This window comes from Phocoena phocoena, chromosome 1 (assembly GCF_963924675.1).
Source record: "Phocoena phocoena chromosome 1, mPhoPho1.1, whole genome shotgun sequence".
Lineage (NCBI taxonomy): Eukaryota > Metazoa > Chordata > Mammalia > Artiodactyla > Phocoenidae > Phocoena > Phocoena phocoena.
In genome coordinates this window covers 38,130,510-38,156,861 of record NC_089219.1, presented here as the reverse complement: position 1 = coordinate 38,156,861, position 26,352 = coordinate 38,130,510, and the positions used below count along the sequence as shown (strand labels likewise).

Here is a 26,352-nt window from a genome sequence, read left to right as displayed (position 1 = left end):
TGTCATCTCTGCCTTTACCCTGAGCCCTGACAAGTCCCCAGCCCACTTGGAGGATAGTATGCTCCCTCTGATCATATCTTCAAGCCTCCATTTTCATCCCATTCTCTTTTGTCTCTCTGCATCTTTCTCCCTTTTCACGCTTTACTTCTTTGAGCTCCTAAACAGGTCCTCCTCATAACCCGGAAAGGTCTAAACTAACAGGAGAGGTAAGCCTTAAACAGTCAGTCCAGAGGCAGGTAGGAGGGACCAAGAATGTGTGCTTGCCAGGGTTCCTGGGCCTTTCTAGTAGTGAAATGGAGTCTAAGGTATTGAGACGGGATGTCCAGGCTACCTGGAGTTCCCAGGCAGCCCCACTCACCCACCTCTGCAACCCCTCAATACCCTCAGATGCCAGTCCAACTGAGCTGTAATCCCCTGACTTTGGAGCTCCCCATCTCCACAGGACCCAACTGGATTTCTTTATCTCTCATCTCCCACCCCTATCCCCTGCTTCTCACGTCCAGGTCTGGAATGTTGAATTCTGCCCCCATGATGTCTGGGCCTACTCACCCTACCTTCCCAGAAAAATGGTTGGTCCAAGATTGATCTTCCTTATATCTGTGGTCCATATTAATGCACCCTTTACCCAATCCTGGTCCAAGGGTCTCTTTCCTCAGAGCCTGTGGCTCTTTCTCTAAATACCGAGCTGCTTCTCTAGGGTGGGGTAAGAACCTATTAAAACAGGGAGAAAATTGCTTTCAGATCCTTTGGGCTTGGGTGGTGACAGGGTGGGGTGGGGAAACAGTCTGGCCAAGTGATGGAATTGTGGGTGGACAGGCAGGCAGGCGGGCGATCTGGGTTCTTTAACCTGAGCATTGTCACAGATTTACCATGGGTGACACTGGTAAAGTCTCTGCCTTCTGTAGGCCTGTCTCTCTAACCTGTCTGTGCAATGAGAGGGCTGGTCTTCTTTAAGGCTGTATTTGAGCCTGAAGGTTTCACCCAGCTATTCCAGCAATGGTGCATAATGGCCACAAGAGGGCGGACAACCTCTTCAGCTCAGAAGTTTATAGATTAAATGAACAAGCAAGCTTTGAAAAGGAATACAATAGTTCCAAGTGGAAAGGTAGTTACCCATAAGTCACCACAAAATGGCAATAGAGTCAGGGTATTGGGAAAGGGTATTTGAATTCCCAGCCTGAGGGGAGGTCAGGAGCCCCAAGACCTAGAGGGGTAAGGAGAGGGCTGGTGGGCAGCAAAGAAGAGACTTACAGATATTCTTTAGAGATTTCAATCACTTTGAGAGGAGAGGAGGAAATGTATTGCCCCAAAAGGATTGGGGTGGGGGGTTGCAGAACCAGACTTGAGGAGTTTAGGGGAACTGGAGATAATCAACTTGGCTTCTGTCCCTTCCTCAGCATAGAATGAACAGTAGAGAAATTGCAGGAGTTATTCCAGGATTTGAGGAAGACTCCTCCAACTCACGAGGGCACAGCAAATAGGCAAGGCTCACCTGACATCCTTTTTTCTCCTTTTTGCCTTCCAATAATCTAGTTTCAGGGCCCTGGAAAGACAGGGACCAACATAGGGGCAGTTACCTGGGGTTCAAAGGGTTAACCTCCAATCATTCATATTCTGACATCAGCCACAGCCTTTGTCCCCTCCCTCTCTCTGGGCCTGTCCCCTCCCTGAGCCCCAGGTTGGCAGGTTCCCTGAGTCCCTCCTTTGGTGTAATTCACTAGGGCCCTGGGACCCAGGCCCAGAGCCAGTGCCCTGCTCCCTCAGCAGGTCCAGGGAGTCTAAAGCTTGCTCTAAGGGAGGAAGGAAAGCAGCTTTTCCCTCCTATTCTCCCCCCTCCCGGGATGTGGGCCCTAGGACCAAAGAGCCTCTGTCTTTCTCTGCCACACCCCCCATTGTAACCTAGACAAGGGGATTCCTTGTGTCCTGGCTTCAGGCTGGCATCCTAGTAACCAAATGGTGGAAGGTCTGGGGCAGGATGGGGGCAGGGGAATCACAAGATCTGAGAAGATACCTCCCCCTTTTGGAGATTCTGGTACATCCCAAGCTTCTCCTCCCTCTGGCTCCCATCAGCGTTGGAGAGAGAAGGCTGAGGGACTCATCTGCATATAAAAGGTCTGAGGCCCAAAGTGGAAACCGAGAAGGTGTGGAGACACAAAGGCTGAACCTCCTGGCGGACAGATTTGGAGCCAGAATACAAGAATGGGGGCAACCCAGGGACAGAGTAAGACAGGGGACTGTGGCAGGGCAGGCCAAGCAGACTTTTGAGAGCTGTAGGTGGAGGCTCCTGCCAGTTTCCTCCCTAAAAGCACAGATATAGGAATGCTGGCAGCAGACAGGCGTGTGGTCAGAGAGGAAGTGAGAATCCCTAGGATAAAATGAGAACTCCCTGTTTAAATACTAAGAACCTCTCTGAGAAGAAGTACAGACATCTGACTGAGAAACCTTCCTGCGAGGAGGGTGGCATGTTCCCATTCACAAGAAGTAATGGTAGGGAGAATAAATGATATGGTTTCACTTAGCAGCAGGGGCTCAGACACCCCTATACTGATCTATCATCACTAAAAGACTGGTACAGAAAGGCTAATCCATCCTGGCAGGAAATGACATCACTCACCAGACAGGAAGGGGTGGCTCTACCAACCCCAAAGGCTTCTGGGAGGGCCAATCCATGGAGGGTTGGCCTTGAATGTCCATGTCCCTCCACAATCCTCCATCTTGGCCAAGAGGGGAGCCAAGGCTCCTAGATGTTGGGTGAGGCAATTATACCCCCATCTCTTCATCAGTGATCTCGCAGGGATGCTAAACCATCAAATCCCAGTTGGGAGGAAAGGGGAAGAGATACCATCACACCTGGAGCCACAGGTCAAGCCTCTAGAGTCAATGTATCCATGAAAATAGCTCTAGGGACCCAATAATTGAAGGATAAAGGCAGAGCCTCCCCAGGGACCAGATGGTGAGGCCAGGTATCCATGGTAACTGATTTCAATGCAGCCTCTTCCTAATCCCAGATTGAGGGAGAATAAATTTGAGGGAGACCAGGGCCTAGCGATGAAAGAGCCATAGGAGTACAAAAGGGTGGAAGAGTTGTTACAGGAAGGTCACATCATCCTGGCACTGGCCCCAGTACCAGTGGGTCTCAAAGCCCAGCTTTGTACTCTCATCCTCTGGTGGCTCAGGAGGTCCACCTTGGAGCCCCTCCCCTGGGGGCTTCCACACAGCCCTCAAGCTTCCTAGCCTGGTGGCTGTCAGGTCCACCTCAGTCCTGGCCCTCTCCCCCCCGGGTATAGCCTTTGCCCAGTCCATCTCGGGACGGGGAGCCCCGGGGGGGCCCTGTTCATCCAGCTCACTGGGGGCCACTGTGTCCAGGAAGCTGCCAATGGAGACACTGTCCAGTCGGTCAGTGGAGCTGGTGTCTGGGAGGCTGTCCCAGCTGCCTCGCCTTGAACGGCCTGGGCTCCCGCCTGTCAGGCTATATTGGCTGCTGGTGAGGCTGCTGCAGTGGCTGGTCAATGTCCCCCGCTCCTCCAACAGCCAGCGCACTGCCTCAATGCCCTCGTTCAAGGTCACCAGCTGCTGTAGGATCTTCACATCGATGGCTCGCAGGTAAGCCTAGGGGAGTGGGAGAAGGAATCAGTTCCAGGTTCTGGGCCACGGGTTTCCGCAATGTTTCTAGAGGCCTCTACCTTGTGATCCAAACAACTATGCTTCACTTTCAAGAAGCATGGAAATAGAATGGTTTGGAGTGTAGGCTTTAGAAGCAGAGAGACTGCTGTTTAAAATCTCAGCCCTACAACTGATTAGCTATATGACTGTGGGCAACTTTCTTACCTTCTTTGAGCCTGGGTTTCCTTGTTTGTGAAATAGGGTTAGGTCAGTCACCTCACAGGGTGGCCGGGAGAATTCTGTGATGTTGTTTTTTAGGCACTGAGCACTGTGCCTGGTACAGAGTAAAATCTCAGTAAGTGTTAAGTATTAAAATCCAATCCTACTGAGATTTGAACTTCACAGATAGGGTATTAACTATTGAACCAGTCCAGATTCACCAGTAAGACTTAGAAGCAGTCATCCGAAGAGTAGCCTGGGGCTTCCCTGGTGGCGCAGTGGTTGACGGTCCGCCTGCCGATGCAGGGGACACGGGTTCGTGCCCTGGTCCGGGAAGATCCCACATGCCGCGGGGCGGCTAGGCCCGTGAGCCATGGCTGCTGAGCCTGCGCGTCCAGAACCTGTCTGTGCTCCGCAACGGGAGAGGCCACACAGTGAGAGGCCCGCGTACCACACACAAAAAAAATCCCCTGTTCAAAGAGTAGCCTGATAGGCAGCCAAGTGTTAATTGGGAAGTAGACTGGGCCAAAATGAGGCAGGAGCTGGGGGGGTAAAGAAGGCACTAACCTGGTCCTCCTTCAGGATGTTGGTAGCAGCTGCTGTGGAAGGGAAGGGTTGGCTAGAGCTTCAAAGGGTCAGAATCTCACTGGCTGGGAATTCGGGGCTTCCCTCTACTATACACCAGTCTCCTTGTCTGCACTGGGAGTAAGTTTGACTTACTGGGTAATCTCTAGGGTCCCTTCTAGCTCAGATGCACTGAGTTATCTTCCCCAAGCACAAGTGTGAACTTGTCGCTCCCTTGCTCAAGAACCTTTTCAGGCTTTGCACTGCTCTTAGAGAATAAAATCTAAGCACTTTAGCAGCAGGTCTTCAAAAGCCTGTCATAATACAGCTCTTGCCCATCCCTCTAACTTCACCTCTAGGATATTTCTGTGGGAACCCCAGGTCCTGCCACACACAACTTTTAAAATTTCATTTTATTTAGCTTTACTTTTTTTTTTTTTTTGGCCACACTGTGCAGCATGTGGGATCCCAGCTCCCCGACCAGAGACCAAACCTGCAGCCTCTGTAGTGGAAGCCTAGAGTGTCAACCACTGGACTGCCAGGGAAGTCCTAGGTTTACCTTTTTTTTAAAAAAATATTTATTTATTTGGTTGCACCAGGTCTTAGTTGCAGCAGGCAGGCTCCTTAGTTGTGGCTTGCTGGCTCCTTAGTTGCAGCAGGCAGGCTCCTTAGTTGTGGCTCGCTGGCTCCTTAGTTGCGGCTTGCCAGCTCCTTAGCTGCAGCATGCAGGCTCCTTAGTTGTGGCATGCAAACTCTTAGTTGCGCCATGCATGTGGGATCTAGCTCCCTGACCAGGGATCGAACCTGGGCCCCCTGCATTGGGAGTGCAGAGTCCTATCCATTGCGCCACCAGGGAATTCCCTACCTTTACTTTTAATAAAAGTTATAGATGCACATAGATTAAAGAAGCAAACAGTTCTCAAAGATTTATTATGAAAAGCAACAGTTCCCCCATCCTAGTCCTAAATCCCACTTTCCAAAGACAGCTACTATCACTTTTTTAGCTGTTTATTTTGGTACTTACCTTCTAGTTCCCAAATAACTACTTATTGATTTTTTTTTTTTTTTTGGCACGCGGGCCTCTCACTGTTATGGCCTCTCCCATTGCGGAGCACAGGCTCCGGACGCACAGGCTCAGCGGCCATGGCTCACGGGCCCAGCCACTCCGCGGCATGTGGGATCCTCCCGGACCGGGGCACGAACCCGTGTCCCCTGCATCGGCAGGCAGACTCCCAACCACTGCGCCACCAGGGAAGCCCTCTCTGAATGTTTTTTTAATAACTTCCTGTTTTTGTTCATGGCTGCAATATTATCTCATCTCTTTAAGGATATAATTAATGATTGTTTAAGTTCTTATCTCCCTGAATTATCTCCATTTTATTCAAGTCGCTTTTTTCTGTTTGTATAGGTCTATATAGTTAAAGGGCTTCATCAGATGTCTTACAATCTTTAGCTGCTGCTTATACTTCAGAGTGGTCTCTAAAAAGCTGATTGGAAACTCTCTGTGCCTGAGGCTTGCCAGCTCTGAACCTCACTAAGGGTTATTTTGCTAGGATGTTTGATTGGTAAGGCCTGTAGGTAGTACCTTGCGTGTGTGTGTGTGTGTGTGTGTGTTTTTTTTTTTCTTGGGTTCATCACATTCACTATATTATACGCATCTAGAGAGTATAATGTAAGCAAAGCTGCCAATGTTCTGGGAGCCAAGTAAGGGAAAGGCTGGGAGGGGTATTACATAGTATTTAGTATATTTTAATTTAATCCCTCTTGCTCTCAAACTTTGCTTGGTGTCTCCCAACCTGGAGACCTTTGGTTCTATTATTTTTTAAATATATATTACTTGATAAATGTTTATTGAATTATTCAGGAAATAACTGCTTTAGTCACACCTACAGTGATAAGCCAGAAATCAGACCAACTTTGTACACTGAGAAAAATATAGGCACTGGAATTAAAGAGACCTGGATTCAAGTTTCAGTTTTGCCATTAATGAGTCATATGAAATTGGAATTTTTTTCCCTTTAAACCATCATTTCTTCATTGTAAAAAGAGGATACTATCTAATTTAAAGGTTTATTTTCAGAAATAGAAGGAGCATTAACAGGCATAGCATACTGCCTGACAAGTATTCACTAATCAATAAATGGTAGCTATTTGGCTTTACATATTACTATGGTTAACTTATCTACTATGGCATAAGCACAGAAAATTTTGTACCTGAAATTATTTGTGTTTTTGGAAGAACATCACAACATTTGGAAGAATATTTGTTGACTTCAATTAAACAAATGATTATTGGGTACCTGGATTTTCTAATAATTACAAAGATAATGGAGAAACTCTCCCTGCTTAACAGAAGCTTACAGTTTCAGTAAGGAGATGTGGACATAAATAACTGAAGTACCACAGACTGCACAGACTATTAATGGCACAGGATAAAAGAGATCATCTTCAATTATTTCGTGCTGGGGACAAATTTATTAACAGTGAAACCATGTAGTCCATGACCAAACTAAATGTATTAAACAAAATTTTTCATACTAAAAATGCTTCTCCTGCTTTGTTTTCTCCCCCCTTCCTTTCCTCTTTCCTCCTTCCTTCCCTCCTTCCCTCCCTCCCTCTCTTCCTTCCTGCCTTCCAGTTTTCTTCCCTTCCCCTTCCTCCCTTCCTTCTGTTCTATTCTTTCCAAAACTTACATTTCCAGTTTTCTGCGATGATAAAGGAGTTCTGGGCACTTGGTTGCCCAGTTGGGGAGGGATTCTTAGAGTATGATTCTTTTTTTTTTTAGTATTTTATTTATTTAGTTTTTGGATGCGTCAGGTGTTAGATGTGACACGCCAGGATCTTTGATTGCGGCGCGGGCTCTTCGTTGCAGTGTGCGGGTTTCTCTCTAGCTGTGGCATGCAGGCTCCATAGCACATAAGCTCTCTAGTTGTGGTGCACGGGCTTAGTTGCCCCGCGGCATGTGGGATCTTAGTTCCCCGATCAGGGATTGAACTGGCGTCCTCTGCATTGCAAGATGGATTCTTTTTTTAAGATGTTGGGGGTAGGAGTTTATTAATTAATTTATTTATTTTTGCTGTGTTGGGCTTTCTGTGCAAGGGCTTTCTCTAGTTTTGGCAAGCGGGGGCCACTCTTCATCGCGGTGCACGGGCCTCTCACTATCGCAGCCTCTCTTGTTGCGGAGCACAGGCTCCAGATGCGCAGGCTCAGTAGTTGTGGCTCACGGGCCTAGTTGCTCCGCGGCATGTGGGATCCTCCCAGACCAGGGCTCGAACCCGTGTCCCCTGCATTAGCAGGCAGATTCTCAACCACTGCACCACCAGGGAAGCCCCGAGATGGATTCTTAACCACTGGAACACCAGGGAAGTCCCAAGTATGATGCTTTTTTTAAAAAAAATTTTATTTATTTATTTATTTTTGGCTGCGTTGGGTCTTCGTTGCTGCACGCAGGCTTTCTCTAGTTGCGGCTAGTCAGGGCTACTCTTCGTTGCAGTGTGCAGGCTTCTCATTGCGGTGGCTCCTCTTGTTGCAGAGCATGGTCTCTAGGCATGTAGGCTTCAGCAGTTGTGGCTCACGGGCTCTAGAGTGCAGGTTCTGTAGCTGTGGCGCACAGCCTTAGCTGCTCTGCGGCATGTCGGATCTTCCCGGATCAGAGATCAAACCCGTGTGCCCTGCATTGGCAGGTGGATTCTTAACCACTCTGCCACCAGGGAAGTCCCTTTTTTTTAATATTTTCTTTTTTTTTAAGATTTTTTATTTGTTTATTTAATTTATTTTTGGCTGCATCGGGTCTTCAGTTGCAGCATGCGGGCTCTTCGTTGCGGCGTGCAAGCTTCTCTCTAGTTGTGGCACATGGGTTTTCTCTCTCTAGTTGTGGTGCGTGGGCTCCAGAGTGCGTGGGCTCTGTAGTTTGCAGCATGTGGGCTCTCTCGTTGAGGTGCGGGAGCTCAGCAGTCGTGGTGCGCGGGCTTAGTTGCCCTGCGGCATGTGGGATCTTAGTTCCCTGAGCAGGGATTGAACCTAAGTCCCCTGCATTGTAAGGTGGATTCTTTACCACTGGACCACCAGGGAAGTCCCCTGAGTATGATTCTTCTTTTTTTTTTCCCAATTTTATATCACTAATATAAATGAAAACCAGTATTTTTTTTTAATTTATTTATTTTTGGCTGCGTTAGGTCTTTGTTGCTGCACGTGGGCTTTCTCGGGTTGCGGTGAGTGGGGGCTACTCTTCGTTGTGGTGTGTGGGCTTCTCATTGCGGTGGCTTCTCTTGTTGCGGAGCACAGGTTCTAGGCGCACAGGCTCAGCAGCTGTGGCTCATGGGCCCTAGAGCACAGACTCAGTAGTTGTGGCACACAGGCTTAGTTGCTCTGCAGCACGTGGGACCTTCCTGGACCAGGGCTCGAACCCATGTCCCCTGCATTGGCAGGCGGATTCCCAACCACTGCACCACCAGGGAAGCCCCCGAGTATGATCCTTAAACAGACATTCATCAACCCTTTTGTGTTCAGCTCTATTTGCACCCTCAGATCTAGAAATATCTGAGACCAACTCCTGAGACCTTTGAGGTGCAAAATGGGTTGCTTTTCAACTCTCCTCATTGCTGGCTTGGAATTCAGCTTTTTTCAAGTCTACTAAGTTAGTTACTACTCTTCCTTCTGCTTTCGGCTTCCAAAATTTTGTTCCTGTCATATTCTCTCCTGTTCTTGTCATAATGGCTTCACAGCTTTAAAAATAATCTTTCTACTGGCTTTTAGTGGAGTTTCAGGGGGGAATGGAGGTAAACGCATGTGTTTAATGTGCCATCTTGAACTGGAATTCCCACTGACTTTATTCAAGGCACAACTCAAATGCCACCTCCTCTAGGAAGTCTTCCCTACACTTCCTTAAGGTGGAATTAAGCCATTCAGTCATGGAACAATATTTATTGAGTGTTTCTTATAGGCATGGCATTGTGTAGATAAAGCAAGAAAAGACCATTTCTTGCCCTCAGAGAGTTCACAGTCTAGTGGGTTAAGATAAGACAATGACACAAGCACTTAAAATTCAGTGCAGAAAAGGCTTCCCTGGTGGCGCAGTGGTTGGGAGTCTGCCTGCCGATGCAGAGGACGCGGGTTCGTGCCCCGGTCTGGGAAGATCCCACATGCCACGGAGCGGCTGGGCCCGTGAGCCATGGCCGCTGGGCCTGCGCGTCGGGAGCCTGTGCTCCGCAACGGGAGAGGCCACGGCAGTGAGAGGCCCGCGTACCACAAAAAAAAAAAAAAAAAAAAAAAAAAATTCAGTGCAGAAAATGCCAGGGGATGCAAATGCTGCACAGAGAGCTGTGGGTACCTAGAGGACCATAACCAGAGTAGTCAGGAAATGCTTCCTAGAATAAAGGACATGAGCTGAGACTTGAAGGTCATGTGGGACTTAGCCAGACAAAGCCATGGAGAGTCATTCCAACCAGAAGAAACAGCTTGTCTTCTCCAGTTCAGTTGTGCCTTTCCAGAGCACAAATCTGACCATGTCACTCTATAATGAAGACTCTTCCAGGAAGTCCTCCCTGAGTTCCAACAGCACCTGTGCCAGAGTGGCTAGTCTGTCTCTCTCTTCCTTAACCCAGACTATGAGCTCCCTGGAGCAGCAGGTCCTGCCCAGTTCGTTTATGGTGCTTAGCCTAGGATTGGGTAGGTCAGATTCAGTTCTATGATTCTCTTGTCTTTACAATCCTTGGTCCCTCTGCTGGTCCCAGGGTTCAGGGGGCTGGGTTTTATCATGTTGGCGGCAAATGAATCTGAGGACCAGATTCTATAGTCCTGTGACAGTGGGATTCCCTGACTGTGACAGCATCACTGCCCAGAATAGAAGAAAGCAAGGCTTTCTTGCCAGAAAAAGAAACAGTCATTTCACACCATCTCTTTGGAAACAGAAAGGGGATAAACAGCTCAGGAGAGATGCAGCCTCAGAGGCCACTCCAACCCAATTCTCTTCCCAGGGGGATTCAGGTTCCCCATTCTTCCCCTTAACATGTACACACCAAACCCTCTGACCAGCCCTAAGATCACAAGTATGGCTCACTCATGGCTCAATCTAAATGAAGCCCTGGGATAAAAGCCTACAGATCTCAGTCCTAGCTCCCTGGTTTTAGAATGAGATTCCCAGACTATTGTTACCCCTCTCTCCCCTCGCCCTCTCCCCCAGGAGGTAGAAAAACTGAGGCCAAGAGAGTCAGGGCTCTGCTCAAGATCACAAAATTATTCAGGAGCAGGGCCAGGACTTGAACCCATGCCTTCTCTCTCCTTGCCTAAAGCTTTTTCTCAAACTGCTCTGTGGGGGTGGGTTGTCATAGCAACAGTTCTCTGGGTGGGAGGATTAAGTAGGGGAAGTTGCCATTGTTTCCCCTTCCCACAAATCCCCGAGTCTGTCTGGTTCAGTCAACTTTTGGGGAGGGAGTAGTAGGGGAGGGAGAGGCTTAGAGGCAGTGATGACCTTGGCCTCAAGGGCAGGCCTGCCCCCTCCCTGCAGGAAAGCTGAGTGAGGGACAGTTGAAGGACAGTACTTAGAGGGCTTGGACTAGTTCTGCCACAAGCGGCTCCAGGGGAAACCCCCTGCCCCACCCTTGTCCCCCTGGGTGCCACCCAGTGTGTAGGGCAGAGTGCATAAAGAAACCTAAGATACCTCTGCTGAGGAGGGAGAAAGGAATGGAGTAGGAATCCGTGGGGCACATAGGGAGCCTCTCCCTGTGCTGGACCCCAGAAGGCTCCCTCCCTTGAGTTCTTCGTGGGCAGCCTCGGGCCCCAAGCCAGGCTAGGTCAGGAATGCAGAGAGACCCAATCAAAATTAAAATGTACCCCTTAAAGTTTATGAACAGGTAATCTGCACCAAAGAGAGAAAAGAGAGCCAGAGCGACTAGGCACGGCTCCTCCCAGTATGAGCTCAGGCAAGCCCCTTAACACCTGCAAGCATGTTTGCTCTGTGAAATGGGAAAATAATGACTGCTTTTCTCACTCCAGTGACATGAAAGGCATTTAATGCATCTGGCACAAAGCAGGTCTCAACAGTGAAGATGTAAAGTGTAGGCAAATCACCTGGGTTCAAAGCCTGGCTCTGCTTTTTACTTTCTGTATGACTTGGGCAGTTACTTAACCTCTCTGTGCCTCAGTTTCTTCATCTATAAAGTATCACATACCTAATAAGTCTCTGTGAGGACTAAGAGAATATCTTGTAAAATGTTCAGCATGATACCTGGCACATGCACTTGGTGAAAGTTAGTTTCCAAAGCAAGACATTCTAAGTTAGCTCTTTCTGGGCCCTGAGCTAAAGTTTGTACAGTGAGGCAAAGCCAGACCCCTCCCTTAGGTGGGCACAGTTACAGCCCTACTCTGGAGAATTTGGCAATAGCTTCCAATCTTCAAGGCCAAGTGCACATATGGCATTCAAATCCTTCCCCCAGGAAAAAAAAAAAAAAAAAAAAAAAAAATCCTTCCCCCAGGGAGCCTTTCCTGATTGCTTTGCCCACAAATCTCTCCTCCCAGCCTCTCAGGCTGTCAGGTAGCGCCCATGACCTCCCTCCCAAAGGCACCCCCTACACACACACACACACACACACACACACCCCTCAGCCTGGCACAGAGTTGGGCACAGTGGGGCTCCAGGAAGACCTGTTAGCTGACACACTCACTGTGGGCTCCTGGTTCTGTGCCAGAAAGTGGCTGGCAATTCCTCAGTTCCCTAGAATTGGCCGCAAAGTGGTGGCAGGTGTAAATCACCCCCTTCAACAGAACCAGGGCCCTAGGGAGCCTGGGAGGCCCCAACTGCCCTTTTGGCTCTGAATCTAGACCAGCAGCAACAGGGAAGGGGTTGGGTGCCTGTTTTCTTCTCTTCTCCCCAAGGAAGTGCAGATGAGATGCAAATATCCAGTGTACTTGGGGGTTGGTAGGAAGGAGACTGAGTCTGCAGTGATGGGACCAACACGGCAGGTGCTGCTACTCTGTGTCTGCTAAGGTTCTAGGAACTTTCAAATATTTTAAGTGGGTGTGGGGGAACGTTGGGGAAAGAGGATGTTTTTAGTGGCTCTAGCCCAGGCAGTTTTCACCCACATCTCTTCTGTGCTGAGTGTTGTGGTGGATACTGGAGCCTCTGAGGAACAAACCCCGGGCCCAGTTTGCAAGAGGAGAAAAAACTGGTTGCCCTATAATGGTGGCTGGGGGCAGAGGTGGCCCCAAAGTGAGGGGAGAGGGGGAAGATTTGTGCTGTGCTAGGTTCTCAGTGCTTCCCAATCCTCACCTCTCCCCTCCCAATTATTTGGCAAAAAAAAAAAAAACTGAAAAAACCCAGCGCCTCCCACCCCAAGTGCTCAGGGCCCATCAGTACTCCACTCACCCTTCCTGGGGAATGCAATTAATGGACCCCAGGGCTTAAAGATTGATCTGATAGGAATCCTGAGGACTTAGGTGGGGAATTTTAACTCCCTCCTCTCCAGCCCAACTCTGGGGACGCGAGTCCATCCCTTCCGGCCCCATGCTGGAGACTCCGTGACCCTGGCCCGTGTAGCCCACACTCACCAGCTCCATCCTCAGCGCCATGATCTTGTCCCCCAGGCTGTGGCCAGTGCTAGGCGCCCCCGGGAGCAGCAGGGCGCCAGAGGTTCCCGGCTCCCACTCGCCTCGCAGCCCGCGGAGCAGCCCTTCAGGGGTCTTCCTGCCCACCTTGCCCTCCACGTCTCGCAGGTCAGGCGTCTGGGACTCCGCAGTCCCCTCCATGCGGGCCTAAGCCTGAACAGGGTTGGGCGACCGGACGCCGGGATCCCGCTCGCAGGGGTCCTCCTTTCACAGCAGCTAGTGCAGAGCGGAACCGGTGGGTCCCCGCCCGCGCTGTGTGGGGGCGGGAGGAGGGCGCCGTAACACTCAGAAAAGCCGCGCAGAGGGTGTGTGTGTGTGTGTGTGTGTGTGTGTGTGTGTGTGTACATTCGAGTGCTGCGCACACACCTCTGGCTCCGGAATGGGTGAGGCTGGGCGATGCTGGATGTGCACCTGAAAGAGCTCAGCGCCTTCTCCTGACACTGGCTCCGGAATGGGTGAGGCTGGGCGATGCTGGATATGCACCTGAAAGCGCTCAGCGCCTTCTCCTGACTCTGGCACTTAGTCCAGCCAGGCACTCAGCAGGTGCCCAATGAATGTTTGCTGAGTGACGTTAAGCATCCTCAGTTAGGGAAGTGGGATTTTAAGGAACATTGGTAACAGAACTACAGAGGGTTTTGGAAGGCTTCCTGGAGTAGAGGAGCTGGATCTAAAACAGTGCTTGGAATTTAGCTAGCCACTGATACACACACATCCAGTGTAGCCACTGAATTTAGACTAAAGGAGCAGCCGGTATTGAAGCCGAAGAGGGCTACATCATGCTTGATCTTGTAAAGTGATGCTTCTTAAACTTGACTGCGCATACATGAATTATCTGGGAATCGTTAAAATGCGGATTACAATTCGGTAACTCTGGGGTGGGGCCTGAGATTCTGCATTTCTAACAAGCTCCCATGCTGCTGGTCCAGGGACCACACTTTGAGTAACAAGGTTATAAAAGATGGTTCTAAGGTGCTGGGATTTTATTCTATGGGCAATGATGATCCCTAAAAAGCATTTTATGTTTTGGCTTGATTTTGGTTTCTTTTTCTTTTTTTTTTGCGGTACGCGGGCCTCTCACTGTTGTGGCCTCTCCCATTGCGGAGCACAGGCTCTGGACGCGCAGGCTCAGCGGCCATGGCTCACGGGCCCAGCCGCTCCGCAGCATGTGGGATCTTCGCGGACCGGGTCACGAACCCGTGTCCCCTGCATCGGCAGGCGGACTCCCAACCACTGCGCCACCAGGGAAGCCCCTTGATTTTGGTTTTTAATCCAAGTAATTCCAGCCCATGGTTACAGAAGGATTTATAATGAAAAGATAGTTACAGCAACCTATTCTTTCCCACCTCTAGTCCCACTCCCCAGAGGCAACCACTTTCAGCTATTTTTTCCTGGTGTTTATACTCATAACTCCACAATAGACTTATACCACTATGTCTTAATTTTAAACATTGTCTACTGACTTCCTATTATGATAAATAAGATCTACCTCACACTCTGTACTTCCTTCTTCCATTGGCCCTATACATTTCTATCATTATTTTTTAGCTTGTTACCTTTGTAATTTTAAGTAAAATACTTTTCCTTAGTATGCCTTGAACCATGGAAGGGTTTTAAATCAGAGATTTACAAAACAGATTTGCCTTTTTGAAAAAATACTCTGGATTTTGCAAGGAGAAAGAATTAAAGGGGTAAAAATCTGGAGTCATGGAGACCAGCTAGAAGACAAGAAACTAAAATGGCCTGGACAGCGGCTGGTGGTAAGGTTGGAAAAGAATTAGACCTGAATGGAGGAGGACTCTTTAGGAGGTAAGATTGACAAGACTTGGTGACCAGTAACATTCATTTGTTTATACTGGCATTTGATAAATATTTGTCCAGAAAACGAATGATTTCAAAAAATATTATGGAGAATCTCCTATGTTCTAGCCGTTGTATGTGGTACAAAGAATACAATGGTGAGCAAACAGACCTGGACTGGTTGCTGGAGAGAGACAAGGAATCGAGGGTGACTCCCAGCTGTTTGATCTGATGCCATTCATGAAGGAAGGGAACACAAGAAGAGGACTGGGAGTGAGAAGAGTTGATTCTAGCAGGAGCTATGTTGAATTGGAGGGACCTATGAGAATGCCCAGCTGGTAGTTGAACACAGGTCCGCCTGGAGCTCAGGAGAAAGGTTAAGTCTACAGATATGAGTTTAGGAATCTAGATGGTCAGAGAGCTCATGAGAGTGGATAAGATCTTCTGTGGAGAGTGAGTTTGAGGAGAGAAGAGGGTCAGGGAGGAACCCTGCGGGACACCTTTCTAAAATGCCTTTTTAAAATGTGTTGGGATTTCTTCTATTCTAACACATACTTATTAGGAGAAATCACTGATTGCCTCAACTACTGAGACAAGCACTGTTAACATTTGGGGGATACCATCCCACCATTTCAGGAAGCAGATGGAATATGGAGAGCTCAAAAAAAATCTATCTTCTGGCTTCTTCCGTCTCCCTTTCATCTGTTATCCACAAAACAGTAAATGTTCTCTTAAGTTGGATTATGTTGCTTCCCTGCCTAAAACTGTGCCATGGCTACCCACTCACTTCAAATAAGCATCACCATCACCTAGAAACTTTTTCGAAATGCAGTGTTCTGCTCTGCCCCAGACTCCTGAATCAAAAACTCTAAGAATGGGGCCCAGCAATCTGTTTTAACAAGTCCTCCAAGTGATTCTGATGCAAGCTGAAGTTTGAGAACCACTGTGTTAAGCTAAGTGCTTCGCGTGTGTTAAACTCTGTGTTATTATTGTCAGTATAGTGAGGGGTTAAGAGTGGAATCTGGAGCCAGGCTGCCTGGGTTTGAATTCTAGCTTTACCAACTTCGTGATATTGGGCCTCATTTTCTTTGTCTAAAAGATTGGGATAGTAACAGTACCTACCTCATGGAGTTGTTGTGGAATTAAATTAGTTAATATAGTAAGATGCTTACTTAGAACAGTGACTGCCAGGGAGTGTCATATGAGGTCATACTCATTTCACAGAGAAGAGAACCTAGGCTGAGACGTGAAGTGACTTGCCCAAAGTCTAGGTGGGTGGTAGAACCAGGTTTTTAATTCCCCCGTAGTCTGCAGTGGCCTCGCATGCTCTAGACCTGGGTGCAGCCTTGCCCAGGCAAAGGGAGGGGTATCTGGGTCCGAGGCCTGTAGCCCCTCTGACCCTGGCGTGCCCTGCGGTCTACTCCAAGGCTCTAGGACTCCGACCCCAATCGGGTTTGCCACCACGCAGTGTTGGGAGCGGGGAAGCTGCTCTCCCCCAGCCGCCCACCCGGCCAGCCAGCTGCAAGGCGGCCGAGGCACCGAGCATTACCGCTACTCGCTGCGGGAAGACACCAGCCGCCGCCCTAAGCGCCTCCCGCCGCCCTCTCACCCCGCGGCGGCGGCGGCGGCGGAAGCGGGGAGGCGGGCCGCCCGGGCCGGGGCGGGGCCGCGAGCGGCATGGAGGAGGCGGAGGCCGCGGAGCGCCGGGCCGAGCAGTGCGGGCCCGAGCGGGGCCCGAGCGGGGCCCGGGCCCCCTGAGCCGTGAGTGTCTCTGGGCGGGGGTCCGGGAGGGGTGGCATGGCCGGGGCGGGTCCCCGAGTGCTGGGGCGGCCCAAGGCGCGGGAGGAGAAGAGCAGGGCCAGATAGGAGGGGGCGAGGGCGGAAGGGGGTGGAGAATGGGGGGGGGTCGCTGCCCTTCGCTCACCCTAGGACTAGGAAGGCCTGGGGCTTGGTTCTTTTAGGGATTGATGAGCCTTAAGAGCCGATTATTTGGCCTCCAGCCTTGGGACAATGGGCAGTCCTGTCAGTTTCCCCAGCCCCAGGGGAGTTTCCAGGTGATCTGACCCCTCTGAAGGTTTCCTTTCCAGAGAAGTTGAGCCACTTTTCCCAGGTCACACAGCATGGATGCTGCAAGGATGGGTTACTGGGGGGTCCTCCTTCATCTCCCCAAGAAAGCATCAGACTTTGGGAGGAAAACTTTACCCCACGTGACCCTCTGGTCTCCTCAGATTCCTGAAGGCATGGGTTGGCCAGGACAGTGGTGACCCCCCAATCCGGCATGGACGACTGGAAGCCCAGCCCCCTCATCAAGCCCTTTGGGGCTCGGAAAAAGCGGAGCTGGTATCTTACCTGGAAGTATAAACTGACCAACCAGCGGGCCCTGCGGAGATTCTGTCAGGTATAGAGGTGTCCCATACCTCCTAGGGGCTCCCTCCCAGCTTTACCCCAGCCTAGACTGTGGGTACTGGGACCTACCTTGGCTGCCCCCACCCTGGAAAGAGGGTGGGAAACCTCTCTGTCTCATGTCCCTACCAGGTAGTGGGTTGGGTCCAGAGTTCTGGAATCAGAACCCAAGTACAACCTCCTAGGCTTCTGACAAACCTGAAGTTGGATCAGGAAGGCTTTGCCCAGGACCCACACCTGTCAGGCAGTCAGGGCTAGGACCCAGGTCTTCTGATCCCCAGCGTGGTTCTCTGGGACTGGCTCCATCTCTAGGAACTAATTGTGGAGGAACCAAGGGAATCAAGGCTCAAATGGAAGAATACAGGAGTTCTGGGTAGGGAGCGCCCTGATGAAGGGGGAAGGGTCAGGGGAGGGTCCCTGAAGGAGGTGGTCATGAAACTGAACCCAGGTCTGGGGGAGTAGAGCTGGTCAGACAGAGGGAAGAGAGGCAAAACCCAGGTTCTCCCTGTGTCATCACTTCAGCCAGAGCCCTCCTTTCAGCAAGACCCACAGTGATCTTTAGGGGGTGCCCTTCTTTAGTTGTCCCCACCCCTCCCCTCAGACAGGAGCTGTGCTTTTCCTACTGGTGACCGTCATTGTCAACATCAAGTTGATCCTGGACACGCGGAGAGCAATCAGCGAGGCCAATGAAGACCCGGAGCCAGAAAAAGACTATGGTAGGACCAGACTGAGGATGGGATTGGTGGTGGAGGGGGCGTCCCCTGGGATCCTGTGGCTGAAATGGTGGGCAGATCCCAAGGGGTGAGACACTGCTGGAGGGACTATCTCCATGACCTGTCACACACCCACAGATGAGGCCCTGGGTCGAGTGGAGTCCCCACGGCGCAGAGGCAGTGGTCCCCGACGGGTCCTGGATGTGGAGGTATACTCAAGCCGCAGCAAAGTGTACGTAGCAGTGGACGGCACTACGGTGAGTGGGCTGGTGTCTAGTGTACGGTCACTGCATTCTACTTACGGTGTGGTCCGCTGGCTCTGGGTCCACTGCCTGAGTGGGAACTGCAGCTCTGCCAGTTTCTAGCTGTGTGACTTCGGAGGCCTCAGTTCCTCATCTGTAGACTGGGACTAATGATTTCTGCTTGTCAGGATTAAATGTAAGGTATGTGAAATGTATTATATGTAGTGGGATATTATCAAAAGTGATCAGTAGTATTAGTAGGCAGTTAATTCAGTGATTTATTTATTTTGTGGTCCCATTTATTTATTTATTTCCTGGTCCCTTCTTTGGCCTTGGCCTTGTCCTGGACACTGGGAACCTGGAGGTAGTCAGCCCTGGCCCTACTTTGAGGGGCTCCATCTGTTAGACGGTGATACCTCCAGCATGAGGCTGAGATAGTCAAGGGCTCTAAGAGTCGTGAAAGCTGGTGGGGGGGTCGGGAGGTGTTGTAGAAAGATGGGATCTCTTTTGATGGAGGTGCTATGGAGGCTTCCTGGAAGAGATGGCCTTCAGGCTGGGTTGGAAGAGAACTGTGTGAACAGAAGCAGAGGAAGGAGGGGAGGTTTTGTTTCATGCAGCTGTTTTTTTTAAGCGCCCATAAGACAGAGAGACCTCAAATGCCAGAGTGAAGAGTTTGACCTTGTCTCTGCTACCCTGTAGGTGCTGGAGGATGAGGCCCGGGAGCAGGGCCGGGGCATCCATGTCATCGTCCTCAACCAGGCCACGGTGAGGTTCTAGGGGTAGGGGACCTAGAGGGCCAAAGCTGAGCCCTCCTTGCTGGTGACACTAACTCATGAGAGGTGTGTCTCCTGCCAGGGCCATGTGATGGCAAAGCGGGTGTTTGACACGTACTCGCCTCATGAGGATGAGGCCATGGTGCTGTTCCTCAACATGGTGGCACCTGGCCGAGTGCTCATCTGCACCGTCAAGGTCAGTGACTCTGCCTTGGCCCCGTTCCCAACACCCCTGCTCATGGCCCTGGATTCTGTGCCCCTAATATGGCATAGTGGCAAGAGCCTCTGGAGGAAGGTGACCAGGTTCCAATCCTATCCTTGTCAATGGAGAGCAAGACAGAGTCCCTACCCTTATGGAGCTTACACCAATAGGGCAAGAGCAACAAAAAGCAGCCAAATAAACCTACCATGTCAGGAAAAGATAACTTGTGTGAAGAAGAAAATTAAGCAAGGGAGACAGGGTGATGGGGGTGCATTTTAGAAAGGGGAGGCCTCTGTAAGGACATGACCTGTGCACAGAAAGCTGGAGGAAGTGAGGAGTGAGCCATGTGAATATCTGGAGGAAGAGCATTCTAGATAGAAAGAATGGCAGGTGCAAAGGCCCTGAATTGGTAAGGTGCTTGGTGTGGAACAGCCGGGCTGCCAGTGGAGCTGGAGTAGAATAAGGGAGGGGAGGAGAAGGGTGGTGAGAAGAGGGCAAGGAGGTAGCAGGGGACAGAGGTGCAGACTGTGTGGGATCATGTTAAGGACTAATTAGCCTAGTGACCTTGGGTGATTCTCAGAATCTGTCTAAGCCTTTAATTATCTGTGAAATGATAGTAACCACAAAGGGTTGTTGTGATAGTTTAATGAGCTAATTTAAGTAAAAGGTTTTACATGGTGCTTGACATGTAGTTAGTGTTCCCTGATGCTAGGTCTGCTGGAGCTGTGCCAGTCAGGCTGACCACCTTTTCTGGTCTCCCAGGATGAGGGCTCCTTCCACCTCAAGGACACAGCCAAGGCTCTGCTGAGGAGCCTAGGCAGCCAGGCCGGCCCTGCCCTGGGCTGGAGGGACACCTGGGCCTTCGTGGGACGAAAAGGAGGTGCCAGCACCATAGGCCATCCGCCCTGTAGTATTAAGGGGCTGAGAGGAGCAGAACTCCAGGAGATGGGGTGGGCTGGGGGGCAAATAGGAGTCGGTGGTGGTAGGCTGGATGAAAGTGGGCCGGGAGATGGGAAGAAGCTCCAGAACTGCAGCCTGGGCCCCCATTGCCCCTCATTTCTGCCCCCTGCCAGGTCCTGTCCTCGGGGAGAAACATTCTAAGTCACCTGCCCTCTCCTCCTGGGGGGATCCAGTCCTACTGAAGACAGATGTGCCGCTGAGCTCAGCTGAAGGTGGGGTTAGCGGGCGCTGGGCTCCAGGGCAGTGCCTGGGCTGGGGATAGGCATTTGGGTTCTCTTCACGGGGCTCTATTCTTGACTGGGTGCCTGGTGTTCTCCAAACCACACTGGCCTCATGCCCTCATCCTGTTGACCTCATCCCTCCCTCAGAAGCAGAGTGCCACTGGGCAGACACAGAGCTGAACCGTCGCCGCCACCGCTTCTGCAGCAAAGTCGAGGGCTATGGGAGTGTGTGCAGCTGCAAGGACCCCACACCCATCGAGTTCAGCCCTGACCCAGTGAGTGGGGCCTTGGGCAGCGAGGCCCGGACTCCTTCCCAACTTGGCAAGGGGCCCCAGGAAAGGTCCAGGTTGGGCTTTCCCTACCCCAGCCTGGGAGGGAACCAGGAGCTGAGGATTTATACTGAGCTCTGAAAGACGGGGCGTCTTGGTTGCGGGGAAGGAGCAGGCCATGTGAGCAAAGGCCTAGAGTTGGAGTTGGGCTGAGTGTGTGGAGGGGCCAGGACAGGGAAGACCCTCTGCCTTTTCCCTTGAGTCTCCCTCTCCCTCAAGACTCTTCCCCAGGTGGGGATCCCAGTTTGAAGAGAGAGTGAGGCAAGAGCTGAACACTATTTCTCCCTCAGCTCCCAGACAACAAGGTCTTCAATGTGCCTGTGGCTGTCATTGCGGGGAACCGGCCCAATTACCTGTACCGGTGAGCCTGGAAGGGGGCTGTATCCAGCACTGAACAGGAGGGTGCTCAGTGGTGGGAACCCGAGGCTCATGTACCTGCAGGGGGAACTCTTGAGGTGGGCGGAATGGAAACAGATTCTAGGTGCATTCACCTTTGGTGGTGAGCGTGGAGAATCTGGGCCCATCTGTAAGCACAGGGGAGTCCTGATCTGGGGGGACAAAGAGGCCTAATCCAACCCTGGGCTCCCCAGGATGCTGCGCTCTCTACTCTCAGCCCAGGGGGTGTCTCCCCAGATGATAACGGTTTTCATCGACGGCTACTATGAGGTGAGTAGGGCTTGGGGGCTTTGGGTGGAGCAGAGTGCAGGGTTGCTGGTGCTGAGTAGCAGTGATCACAGAGGACTGGCAAGGGAGACAGCCCGGGCAAGGGCCTTGAAATGTGCAGGGCTTGGTGTGTCAGCGCCTGCAGGGGTGGGCAGGGGGCGGGTGGCTCACATGATGACCGGCGGCCATGCCCCTTAGGAGCCGATGGATGTGGTGGCGCTGTTTGGTCTGAGGGGCATCCAGCACACTCCCATCAGCATCAAGAACGCCCGTGTGTCTCAGGTACCGCCTAGACAAGGATGGAAGGGGTGGACACCGGGCCCCACTGTCCACCCCAAAGCTCATGTGCCCTATTCCTACTCCCCACCCAGCACTACAAGGCCAGCCTCACTGCCACTTTCAACCTGTTTCCGGTGAGTAGTAAAGACAAAACTCTTGGACCTAGAGAGGGGAAACATGGGCATAAGTCTGGTCTTATTATATAGCAAGCTCTTTCTCTCTCTGGGTCTCATCCTCCTGATGTGGAAAATGGGGGTAGTGCTGCCTGAGAAGTGGGATGGAGGTGGAAGAGATGGGATGAGAAAGTCCCCCTTGGGATCATGTTGTCCCCCACCCCCTACAGGAAGCCAAGTTTGCTGTGGTTCTGGAGGAGGACCTGGACATCGCTGTGGATTTTTTCAGGTGAGGGAAGTGTCCCTCCTTGCAGCTCCAAGCTGCGTAGGGCCTCTGTGCATGACTGGGTCTCCAGGGAGGAAGGCAATGAGGGGTCTTGGAAAGCTTTCCAGAGGAAGCAAGCTCCAAAGTGGGGAAAAAGCCTGAGCAAAGATAGGCTGGTGGGGATTGGGGCTGGAGTAGAGAGTAGAAAGGATGAATGGAGACAGTGGGGCTCTGGGGGAAGGAGGCATGACTCCGGAGTCCCATCTCCAGTTCTTCCAGCATCACTGTGTGACTGGGTTTGTCCTTGCCCCTCCCTGAACCCCTGGACCCTGCCTCTCAGTTTCCTGAGCCAATCCATCCACCTGTTGGAGGAGGACGACAGCCTGTACTGTATCTCTGCCTGGAATGACCAGGTAGGCTGAGTGGCCAGGGGTCAGCTGCGGAGTTGGTAGAGGCCCTGAGCTAATACCTCCCATCACGGCCCCCTGTCCCCAGGGGTATGAACACACAGCTGAGGACCCAGCACTGCTGTACCGCGTGGAGACCATGCCTGGGCTGGGCTGGGTGCTCAGGAAGTCCTTGTACAAGGAGGAGCTTGAGCCCAAGTGGCCCACACCGGAAAAGGTACCCTGGCAGGGTAGGGTGAGTGGACTGAAGTCCCCTACCAGCTTGGAAGCTCGTAACTCTCAGTCTTCCACGCCCCCAGCTCTGGGACTGGGATATGTGGATGCGGATGCCGGAACAACGCCGAGGCCGAGAGTGCATCATCCCTGACATTTCCCGATCCTACCACTTTGGCATCGTTGGCCTCAACATGAATGGCTACTTCCATGTGAGTGGGAGGCAGGGGTGTTGGGGCATAGGGCACAGTGTGGTAAAAGGGGCAAGAACATGGACTCGAGCGACCCCAGCTCTGCCACTCACTAGCCATGTGTAGCCTTAGGGAAATTACTTACCTTCTTTTGCCTCAGTTTCTTTATTTGTGAAATGAGGATAAAAATACTCCTACCTCATAGGGTTGTGAGGTTATGAGGTTTAAATGAGTTAATATGTATAATATGCTTTGGACTGTAAACATTATATAAGGATTAGCTGGTATTATTTTTATCATTACTATTTTTAGCACTAGACTGTGGGTGTGGGGAGGATATTTCCTCTGCCACGCACTCATCCAGCCCAGCAAACTCTGCCCTCTCCTGTCCTTGCAAGTGCTGAGGCCTAAGCCTGAGCCTGAAGTGAACAGAGAGGGCCCCAGGTCCCCACCCCTTCATCGCTGTGTCCAAAGGGCCACTCCCCAGTTATAGCCAGGGAGGCCTTGAGACAACCCAGTGTAAAGAATGGAGAGTTTCCAGCTTGGAACCTCCTAGAAGCCAGAAGGGCCTTCAGGGGCTGATTACTACAAGACCCCCACTCATCTCCGAGAGGGACAGGGAGTGACCTCATGTCCTTCACCCTTAGTACCTTAGTCATAGCAGTTTTCTCCCTCCCAGTCCAGCCTGTCCCTTTGCAGGGGCCATTCCTGGCTTCTGTGGCCCTAGAACAGCAGGCCCAGGGAGAGCCACTGGGGGCAAGGACTAGCTCAGGGGTCAGTAGCATGAGATGCCAGTATGAGCATGAGCTCTCTGGCAATGGTGGAGCCAGAGGGACCTTTATAGATCTAGGACTTCATTTGTGGGCCTCGTGGATATGTGGTGGGTCAGCAGGCAGGTGTGGGCCAGACAGTGTAATGCCCTGATTTTCACCTTCACGTCCATTCCAGGAGGCCTACTTCAAGAAGCACAAGTTCAACACGGTTCCAGGTGTCCAGCTGAGGAACGTGGACAGGTGGGGGCTGGGGACGGCCAAGGAGAGGATATTTAGGGGCCTTGATAACCAGTGCCTGACAGGCCCTACTAGCCCTGCGGTCTGTGTGTTTACCCCAGCCCTGCTGCCCCCCAATCTCCATGTCATCCCTTGAGGGGCTACTCCCTCCCCTGACCCATTTCTCCTTCTCCTTTAGTCTGAAGAAAGAAGCGTATGAAGTGGAAGTTCACAGGCTGCTCAGGTATGGCCTAGGGCAGTGGGGTATATGAGGCAGGGGGTAAGGAGAAGTCAATACTGGGAGTCTTGGCCCCATAATTTGTGGGGCCCACTGCAAAATGAAAACCAAGCTCCCTTGTTCAAACATTATTAAGTGGGACTTCCCTGGCAGTCCAGTGGTTAAGACTCCACACTCCCAATTCAGGGGGCACGGGTTTGATCCCTGGTTGGGGAACTAAGAGCTCATGTGCTGCGGCCAAAAAACGCCAAAAAACAACAAATGTTAAGAATTCCAAGATGGCAGCAGTAGAGCATTAAAAGCACAGGGCCTGTGTGACACACTCATGAGGTAGGCCCTGTCTTGGCCTTTCTCCCCCACTCCCTGCTACAGTGAAGCTGAGGTTCTGGACCACAGCAAGAACCCTTGTGAAGACTCTTTCCTGCCAGACACGGAGGGCCACACCTATGTGGCCTTTATCCGAATGGAGAAGGATGATGACTTCACCACCTGGACCCAGCTTGCCAAGGTGCCTCAATACCACACCTACCCCAGGAATACCCCTCCCCAAGATACAAGGAGCCTTTCTGGAATCTTCCACCTCAGAACCTTCTCTTCATACTCTCAGAGCCTCTCTTCTAAGCCCCTTTACAAATCCATATTCTTGAAGATGCTACCTCTTGCAAACTGAGGAGGCTGCTGAGGAGAGGGGGTTGGCCAAGGGCCCTCCCCACAGCTCTCCGACTCTTGCCTTTGCCCCACCCCACCCCCACCAGTGCCTCCATATCTGGGACCTGGATGTACGTGGCAACCACCGGGGCCTGTGGAGATTGTTTCGGAAGAGGAACCACTTTCTGGTGGTGGGGGTCCCAGCCTCCCCCTACTCGTGAGTGACTCTATTCTGTCCTTGGAAATGGAAGACTAGTGGGGTTAGGGGACGTAGCTAATGACCTCCTCCCTATTCATTTTCCTGTTATCTTCCCAGAATGAAGAAGCCACCATCAATCACCCCAATTTTCTTGGAGCCACCCCCAAAGGAGGAGGGAGCCCCAGGAGCTGCAGAACAGACATGAGACCTCCTCCAGGACCCTGCAGGGCTGGGTACTGTGTACCCCCAGGCAGGCTAGCCCTTCACCCAATCCTGTAGGATTTTGTAGACACTCTCAGGGGCTGGGGCTGGTTTGTTTTTAACATGAGACTTAATTACTAACTCCCAGGGGAGGGTTCCCCTGCTCCAACATCCCTGTTCCTGAGTTGGAGGTCTATTTATTTACTTCCTTGTCGGGAAAGGGCAGGATAGTACCTGGGAATCTTTGGGATCCCTGGGCAGCTGATCCTGCCCTTTGTATACTCCCTCCTCCCAGGCCTGGCTCAGAATCTAACCTATTTATTGACTGTCCTGAGGGCCTTGGAAACCGGCGGAAGCCTGTAGGGCCTTGATTTTTTTTTTGGACTGGGGTGCTGCCCTGAGGGTGGGGCGGGCTCTTACTCAGGAAACTGCTGTGCCCAACCCATGGACAGGCCCAGCAGGGGCCCACCTGCTGATGCAGACTCACTCAGAGACCCTCAGACACTGAACCAGGCCTCTTTCAGCCTCCTCTCAGATTTCCAAAGCTGGATGAGGTGGTCATTGATTAAAAAAGGAGAAAAGCTCTGGGGATTATCTTGTGACTCGTGTGTGTGTGTGTGTGTGTGTGTGTGTGTGTGTGTGTGTGTGTGTGTGTGTGTATGTGTGAGACAGACACACAGAGACAGAAAGAGAGAGAGATGGGTAGGAGAGAGGATGGTCATGATGGACCTTTACTGTCCTCCACAGGTTTATCTTCCATTTGGGACCATTTGGCCAGCAGGGGATGCCCAAGTCTCAAACTCCAATGTTTTTACCCTAGAACAACAGAGCCTGACCTTTGCCCCACCCTACTTGGGGCTGAGCTCAGAGCGGCCACCCTATACCCCATTCCCACTGTTTAATTAACCATCAGGCTGTTTTCTGCCTAGCTCGTGTCTGGGCCAGGGCACCTGTCCCCAAAAATGGAGCAAGAGAGAGTAAAAAGGGATACCTGGGGATGGGGGGTGGCGGTGATAGAGAGCAGGTGAGTATAGTGGAGGTGGGAAGGAAGTGGATGAGACAAGAGCTGAATGGGCATCATTCAGGAAGTGAGGACTGGGCTGCAGGTGGAGACATAGGAACAAGGATGTCTATGGTCCTTAGGGTACTTTGTATGCAGATTCCATATCTGGGCATTTTTCTGGAGAAAAGCCATCATTTTCATCAGATCACCCAACCAGTGATCCAAAGAAGTCAGGAAGATCTAAGTTAGTCACGCTAGCACCAGAAAATGGATGAGATTGTCCAGAGGAAGTGGTTGAGATAGCCCAAGGCACAGG

At 51.4% G+C, this 26,352-nt stretch overlaps 2 protein-coding genes across 3 annotated transcripts; one reads left to right on the top strand and one right to left on the bottom strand.

Annotated features, from left to right (window-relative positions):
* Positions 1-2,648: 2,648 nt before the first annotated feature.
* On the top strand, positions 2,649-25,618 carry POMGNT1 (protein O-linked mannose N-acetylglucosaminyltransferase 1 (beta 1,2-)). Of its 2 annotated transcripts, XM_065889611.1 has the most exons (23): positions 2,649-2,756; positions 3,532-3,603; positions 17,013-17,182; positions 17,789-17,903; positions 18,039-18,157; positions 18,842-18,907; positions 18,998-19,111; positions 19,880-19,997; positions 20,191-20,289; positions 20,446-20,573; positions 20,918-20,988; positions 21,218-21,293; positions 21,489-21,572; positions 21,662-21,703; positions 21,913-21,971; positions 22,288-22,360; positions 22,443-22,571; positions 22,654-22,779; positions 23,707-23,771; positions 23,947-23,991; positions 24,358-24,493; positions 24,741-24,850; positions 24,950-25,618. In XM_065889611.1, exons 3-23 carry the CDS (start codon positions 17,063-17,065, stop codon positions 25,035-25,037), a joined length of 1,983 nt encoding a protein of 660 aa, XP_065745683.1. In that variant the 5' UTR covers positions 2,649-2,756; positions 3,532-3,603; positions 17,013-17,062; the 3' UTR covers positions 25,038-25,618. The 2 variants fall into 2 exon arrangements, with proteins under 2 accessions (XP_065745683.1, XP_065745693.1); XM_065889621.1 differs by lacking the exons at positions 2,649-2,756; positions 3,532-3,603 and adding an exon at positions 16,456-16,545.
* Positions 3,088-13,128, bottom strand: LURAP1 (leucine rich adaptor protein 1). Its single transcript, XM_065889633.1, has 2 exons — positions 12,931-13,128; positions 3,088-3,609 (listed from the first exon to the last, which is right to left on the bottom strand). Exons 1-2 carry the CDS (start codon positions 13,126-13,128, stop codon positions 3,088-3,090), a joined length of 720 nt encoding a protein of 239 aa, XP_065745705.1.
* Positions 25,619-26,352: the final 734 nt, after the last annotated feature.

Excerpts from the sequence above, each read along its gene's own strand:
- POMGNT1 (XM_065889611.1), top strand. The coding sequence starts at position 17,063 with ATGGACGACTGGAAGCCCAGCCCCCTCATCAAGCCCTTTGGGGCTCGG. Across the intron at positions 22,361-22,442 it reads TCTCTGCCTGGAATGACCAG|GGGTATGAACACACAGCTGA; the intron begins GTAGGCTGAGTG and ends CCCTGTCCCCAG. Across the intron at positions 24,851-24,949 it reads GTCCCAGCCTCCCCCTACTC|AATGAAGAAGCCACCATCAA; the intron begins GTGAGTGACTCT and ends TTATCTTCCCAG.
- LURAP1 (XM_065889633.1), bottom strand. The coding sequence starts at position 13,128 with ATGGAGGGGACTGCGGAGTCCCAGACGCCTGACCTGCGAGACGTGGAG. Across the intron at positions 3,610-12,930 it reads TGGCGCTGAGGATGGAGCTG|GCTTACCTGCGAGCCATCGA; the intron begins GTGAGTGTGGGC and ends CCACTCCCCTAG.